We start from the raw sequence: 7,538 nt of genomic DNA on the forward strand, positions 1-7,538 counted from the left end.
TCTAAAAAATGTTACAGCCATATGATTTTATCAGTAAGTTCTTTTAGATTTTAAGAAGCAGCTAATTCAAGTGCTATATCAATCATTCATTCCCAAATATCAGAAGAGATGGAAAGCTATGTGATAGGTATAATCAGACTGGCATGACCCTAATATCAAAATTCGACAAAGGCAGCATATATACAAAAATAAAGTATATATATATATATAGAGAGAGAGAGAGAGATAGAGAGAGAGAGAGAGAGAGAGATGTAGATATAGATAGATAGATAGATATCAGTATCCCAGGGGCCGTGTGGCAATGTCTGGAGACATTTTTAGTTGTCACAGCTTGGTGAGGGAGGGGTTCCTATTGACATCCAGTGAGTAGAGGCCAGGGATGCTGTACACATTCTACAGAGAACAAGATAGCCACCCACAACAACTATTTGATCCAAAATGTCAGTAGTTTCAAGGATAAGAAACCCTAATCTAGATAGATCACTTATGATCATAGATGAGAAAATACTAAAATACCAAAAAATCTAATTCAATAAGTATATTAAAAGAATAATTCACCAAGACCAGGGTTTATCTAATTTTTAATGTTAGAAAGTCTATAAATTTATCATATCAAGTAAGGAAAACCATATAATCATTTCAGTAGATCCTGAGTAGATATTTGATAAAATTCCATGCTATCAGAAAGTCTTAAGAACCTAAAATAGAAGGATCCTTGCTGACTGCAAATATTTAGAAAGAAGAAATTATTTCAAACCGATTGTATGTAATTTTGAAATAGGAGAGGCATTCTCATTAAAATAAAAATGTTTTCCTTTAGCAACATTAATAATTTATATTGTTATAGAACTTCAGTCATCAAAGTTATTAGTTGTATAAAACAGAAATAAGATATACAACTATTATAAAAGAAGGGGAAAAACATTATTTGCAAACCATATATCTACTAGAAAATCCAAGATAATAAATTTTTTATAAATTTTAATTTAGAAAATACAGCAAAATGGTTGATTAGATATCATGAAATTTCCTGATGTCAATAATATACCAATCACAAAATATAGTAGGAAAAACATCCCTTTCAGAATCTCAACCAACAAAAATGTATTCGGAGTTACCCTAACAAGAAACATGTGTGACCCATATCATGAAAATTACAAAACTTTACTGAATAAATCAGAAGACATGGGAAAATATACCATGTTTCCTTGACGTCTAAATATTAGAAAGTGTCAGGTCTCCCAAATTAATCTGTAGATTTTATGTAATACTCATCAAAGACTCAACACGGTTATCTGGGGATAGAACTTTAAATAATGCTTAACCTCATGAAATGTACTTACATATAACTGTTAAAAGACAATTTTTTAAAGAGGGTACAATCATGACTCTCATACAGACATAAAGTGAACATATATCAAAGATTTTTATTTAGTTCATTAATTAATTAATGGGATGTGATTTTATTAGTATAATGTTATCAGTTCAAAGGAGAATTCAAAGTACCACACATGTAAGTGCTGAAATTAATTTACAAAGAGGTGCAAAATGGGTCAATAATCAGTTGCATTCCACTGACCACAACCAATTTTCAGTTCTAGGGACAAATATCATTTGCATTATCAGTTTTTTACAACTCGCAGAGTTATAAAATAGCTCAAAGACAATGGAAAATAACCCAGAAAGGCAATTGTTTGCCCATTTCATAAGCTTTCAAAATATTTTGGAAATAAATGCAAAATAAAACAAAATCTTTGTACTGTCTCAAATTGCAAAGAATTTTTAAAATGTTAAGCCTACTGTTGGGCTTTATGATATGAAAAAATTGAAATCAACCTAAAAGGTCATCAAATAAGTAGATGGTTAAATAAATTATAATACATTCATGTTCTAAAACACAATGCATTCATTTAACCTCACGTTTTCAAAGAATATTTAATGACATGGAAAATGCTAACAGTAAAGTGTTAAGTGAAAAATCAGGCTAAAAACTGTTTAGTGAACTTTGGTCTTCATTTTAAGAAAAATAAAATGAAATGAAAAAATACTGGCAAAGAAAAAATACACCAAAACAGTGGGTATTTCCAAGGAGTAAAATTATGGGATATTTTAGTTTAGTTTAGTTTAGTTTATTTATTTTTACTATTTCTTTTCTTCTCATCTTTTATTACATCTCCCCCTCCCTTGAGGCCTTCTTTGTTTGAAGATCCTTTTATTTGGCAAATAGATATTAGCGCATATGGCAGCTAGCCAGGTGGGAGGTGTGGGGGCAAGTCATCATCTATTACCAATTCTTTCACCACTGGGCCTGTGACTGCCCTGGAGTGGAAAGAATCCTTTCCTTTTGTGACAGGGAGTGGCGTGAATCCTTAAAATCCCGTATTTTCATGAAAACCACAGGTCAACGTTTTATCATTATTGTTTACTCGGGCTAGGACTGGTGAAGTACTCTGGGGTGTTTTCATACATGTGAAAAGACTGTGTTTTCTTCCTCTGCAGAACCTAAAGGAGCCAGTGCTGGTGGCGGTGGTGGCTTTGGCGGAGGCGGCGGATTTGGCGGAGGAGGTGGCAGCGGTGCTGGTGGTGGTGGTGGTGGTGGCAGCGGTGGCGGTGGCAGCTTTGGAGGGGGTGGACCACCCGGCTTGGGAGGACTGTTCCAGGCTGGAATGCCGAAGCTGAGATCAACAGCCAACAGGGATAATGGTAAGAAGGGTTCCTTCTCTCTTAGTAACTCAAGACAAGAAAGAGTTTGGTGGTTTGGAGGCTTGACATCCTCTCTAAGGCCCTGAGCCCTTTAAAACATTTTAGATAGCTTGAAATGTTAACACTGTTTTATAAGAGACTCTACTTAGCATCTTTTTCTTTTTCTTTTTTTAAATTAGTATCAGACAGCTCCATCCAGCTGTTACATATTTGTCCAGTGTCCTTGGGGTACCTTGTACTTTTTTGTACTTTTCTAAAGGGTGAGTTAGAGTAGGAAGAAAAGAAAGATGCAAATGGAACTTGCCAACCCTGGACACTCTGCATGGTGACCTGGCAAATTCAACTTTCTTTGTGAGGTGTCCTGACCCAGCTATCTAGTATAGCAAATCCTTGTGAGCCACTTTCCAAACCCACTATGGGGCATGTCATATGGAATATAATTACATATGAAGTCGAAATTTAAGTTAGTGCACAAAATGCTGTACGAGAAGTGTACGTGTTCATGGTAAACTGTCCACATAATGGATCCTATCCATGTAATGTAGTAACTGAAGCTTTAATCTGAACTTGGAAGCTATAACTTATTATAAGCTCACGACACAGAAATATACCAGTCAAGGAAAATATAGCTTTTTTTTCTAGTACTAAAGTCAAAATAGTCTGTCTAGAATTCACGTTATTCCACTGTATAAATCCATCTGAATGTCGGTCACTGTGCCTTGGATAAAATCTGAACTTCTGGCCTTGGAGGCTCTTTATGACCCGACCCCTGGTGGTTACTCAAGCTCTCTTTCCTAGGGTTCCCTTTTCCTCCATGCTCATTGTGCCCTAGGCACGTAAGTCTTGGTTTTTCCACTTGAAAATCATTCCCACTCCAGGGCTCTGCACCTGCTGGTCCTCCTGAACATCGCGCTTCCTCATCTTTCCATGGCTGTCTTCACGTCCTCAGAAGAGCCGTCCCCAGGCACCCCATCTCGCCTTGCCTCTCCAGGCATTCTTCATCTCATCAGCCTATTTTAGTTTCTCTTTAGTCCTTATAACTGAGACTATTTATATGTTTGCTGGTTTGTTTATCTCTCCCACAAGAATGTAAACTAGAGTTTTGTGTACTCCTCCATCTCTAGCATCTAGAATAATGGCTGGCATAGGGCAAATATTAATAAATATTTGGTATATTAATTAGCTCATGGTTGAAGTGGTAGACGTTTTCAGGCTAACCATTTATTTATTTATTTATTTATTTATTTATTTATTTTTGAGAATTACCTTGGGTTCCAAGAGACTCTGGGTCGTGATTTGAATTTTTCTATAACTTTGGTTTCCCCTTTTAGTTATTCCCTTTGTTGAACCAAAACAGTTTAATATTAATTATGTAATAGGATTTATCCTGCCCTACCAATATGGAAGAGAAAGTTGACCCAGTAGGAAAAAAAAGGTTGTGTAGTTACTTACTTATTTGCAGATTAAGACCATCCACTGGTATCAGTTCTTTCAATTAAACTTCAATGATTTCTTTTTCTTTTCTTAGTTCCTTATTTCAATCATAATTCTTCCATTATACATGTATTTTTCCACCTTCTCTTGGGAATTTCTCTTCAAAGAGAAATGGTAAGCCCTACCATATGAAGATTTATATTGGGATAACTAATTTCTTCACCTAAAATGGCTACATTATTTTTTAACCCTGAGAGGTACAAGGGCAGGGGGACAGGGATGGTGATGGAGAAATCCCAGGAGAAAAGAAAATCATCCACAGAAATCCCATGTGCCACAACCGTCCTGTTCTTGTCCTCTCATAACGAATACTGATCTCTCCAGAACTCTTACCAACTTCATCCTGGTTCTTGCCCATAAATAATACCAAGAGGTCTCTTCAAAATCCTCTTGAAAGCTGACAGATTGTAAAACCTCAGGCTGGAAGGTAAACAGAGCTGTGATCTATTCTTCTTCCTCCAGGAAATACCACACCAAACCTGATTTATATAAATAATAGTTACCTATATTTTATAACATCTAGGAAAGGACTTCCAGTAGCTGGGAATATGCTTTAGTTCCCTGCTTTCTTTTAAAATTCCTAATTTTTTAACTGATTTTTTTCCCCCCTGTTTTTTAGATTCTGGAGGAAGCCGACCCCCGATTTTGCCACCAGGAGGCAGATCCACATCTGCCAAACCTTTCTCACCCCCAAGTGGCCCAGGGAGGTTCCCTGTGCCTTCTGCGGGCCACAGAAGCGGACCCCCAGAGCCTCAGAGGAACCGACTGCCTCCCCCGAGGCCCGACGTGGGCTCAAAGCCTGATAGCATCCCCCCACCAGTACCTAATACGCCAAGACCCATTCAATCAAGTCTGCACAACCGCGGGTCCCCTCCCGTGCCTGGGGCCACCAGGCAGCCCAGCCCTGGGCCGACTCCTCCCCCTTTCCCCGGAAACAGAGGTGCTGCTTTTGGAGGAGGCTCCGTCCGTCAGACCCCCTCAGGCTCCTCCTCACCCTTCTCCAACAGGCCTCCCCTGCCCCCTACCCCGAGCAGGGCCTTGGATGACAAACCCCCTCCGCCGCCTCCTCCGGTGGGCAACAGGCCCAGCATCCACAGAGAAGCGGTCCCACCTCCGCCCCCTCAGAACAGCAAGCCCCCGGTGCCTTCCACTCCGCGGCCTTCCTCTTCGTCACAGGCCCCACCTCCGCCACCGCCACCCAGCAGGCCCGGCCCGCCCCACCTGCCTCCGGGTTCCAGCGGCAGTGACGAAACCCCAAGGCTCCCCCAGCGGAATCTGTCCCTCACGTCGTCTGCACCGCCCTTACCTTCACCTGGACGTTCTGGCCCGCTTCCTCCCCCGCCCAATGAGAGACCCCCTCCTCCAGTGAGGGACCCACCAGGCAGATCAGGTATGGCAAGATATGCGGTGAATCGTCTCCCCGAAACCCAGCCTGCCCAAATGTCACTAATGATCATATGTATACATGAATGGAGTCCAACAAGAAGCTTAAGTGAACCCTCAGACTGGCTTCATCTGTGAGGTGACACTTAACACTGTGTGATTTCATCGAGACCTCATGTAAACAAACCTCTGAGGAAAGAAAGTGGCGCTCATATTTCTCTTTTAGAGATGAGACAAAGTAACCAATCAAGTTCATTGATCACAAGCTAGTTAATAGAGGTTAGAACTTTCATCTTCCATCTCCCCCTTCTACCTCCTTGCCCCCCTAAAGTGTTTTCAGCTGTCTTCATTGGGGAATTAAATTCACATCTCCTTCAGGAGAGCCCCGTTATCCCAACAAGAAAGGCAGCTATTTAAGAGCTAATGAACTTCTGTACTTCTCTCTCCATCTGTCAAGCTTTTCCCTGCTCATTAAAGACAAATGTTAAGAGTCTATTTTGCTGTTTGTTAATATCCATGACACATAGATCCCTTGGAAAATCAGATAAAGGTATAGGTCCTCACTTCAAAAAAAGGATCAACTCAAAATTTGCATGCATTTCATGGATTGAAGGACCCACTGAAACCCATCTCTGCCCCCGGCCCAGGGCTGAAAAACCTGAATCTAAGGGAAGGACTTTCAGAGTATGAAATGAAATGTAAGGATCCCCCAGAGTTTGGACTCTCTCTACTAAGTTATAATAGGTGGTTTTTTGTTTGTTTTACATTGGTTATTGATGGATTTAAAAAGCAGGGGAAGTATCTGCTTTTTAAATTTAACCTTATCATACATACAAGATGTTTGGAAGTGGGGCATTTTTTTTCTATGAGAAGTTAACTGACCTTTGCCCCTGTGACCTCAGGAACCTAATAAACACTATTCTTTAAACCAGTAGTCCTCAAACTTGGCCACATACTGGAATCACCTGGGAGTTTTAAAAACCTCGATGCCTGGNCCAATCTCGTAGTCCTCCTGATCCTTGTCACAAGATTCTCCCTTGGGGGGATCCCAGCACAGTCACTTATATCTAGGGAGCCGTGGTCCAACAACCATTGAGTCATGCTGCCTGGTATGGATGGGGCCAGAGAAGTTCCACACACAGCCAACTCCTAGGACAGAGCCCAGCGGTTCTCTTCACCCTGAGTGGGAGGCTAAGTTCCAGAGAGGTAGATGTGAGTTCCCCAGATGGTGAAGGAAACTGGACAGTTTGGGGCTGTGTCCTGAATCCACTGGTGAAAACTCATTATTATGTTCTTCCAGGTCCACTTCTCTTCCCATTAAATGGAAATAAGTGTTAGTTCTTGCCCCTTCCAGCTGCTCAGTGATGTGCTTCGCTTGGTGGACACAAAATGCAACCCATTGCATGCCCTTGGTGTCCCTGTACTTAGCTGGACAACAATACTGTTGTCACAAGCTCTCTGCAAGTGATAAAGTCCATCCATGGTTTTGTATTTGTTTGCAGGTGAAACCTCCCTGGGCGTATAGTAAAATGTTGGCCATGGTTATGCATGATAGAACTCTTGAAGTCAGCCTTGTCCTGCAATTTAATTACTAACAAACTGACCTGGAGCCAGTTAGCTGTCCTAAACTACTTCAGCTTCTCTACTGAAAGATATACTAATGGGTGATGTCTGGTAGTGCATTGATCTCTTTGAATGTTTAATGCCAGGTAAAGCAGCATTCCAAAATGTATCATTTATTAATAAATAATGTTTGAATAAGGTCATTTTTAATATTATTGGCAATAATTAAAATTAGTAAAACATTTAAATTTTATATGAAAGCAATATTGCAAACACTTCAAGAAATTGTTATTATAATTTATCTTTTTAGGTGAAGTAATTTTTGTGAACTTATTATCAGATCATTTCTTTCTATCAGCAGAGCTTTCATAAGTATCCCAAAAGCGCCACACCTA

At 40.2% G+C, this 7,538-nt stretch overlaps 1 protein-coding gene across 1 annotated transcript in view; it reads left to right on the forward strand.

The window, feature by feature from the left end:
* Positions 1 to 7,538, forward strand: part of WIPF1 (WAS/WASL interacting protein family member 1) — a 98,892-nt gene that overhangs the window by 78,782 nt on the left and 12,572 nt on the right. The window contains exons 3-4 of the mRNA XM_019653700.1: positions 2,500 to 2,703; positions 4,817 to 4,865. Of these exons, the coding sequence (XP_019509245.1) occupies positions 2,667 to 2,703; positions 4,817 to 4,865 (86 nt within the window). The 5' untranslated portion in view covers positions 2,500 to 2,666. The remainder of the gene's footprint in view (positions 1 to 2,499; positions 2,704 to 4,816; positions 4,866 to 7,538) is intronic.

The sequence above is a fragment of the Hipposideros armiger genome, unplaced genomic scaffold (assembly GCF_001890085.2).
Source record: "Hipposideros armiger isolate ML-2016 unplaced genomic scaffold, ASM189008v1 scaffold_205, whole genome shotgun sequence".
Taxonomy (NCBI): domain Eukaryota; kingdom Metazoa; phylum Chordata; class Mammalia; order Chiroptera; family Hipposideridae; genus Hipposideros; species Hipposideros armiger.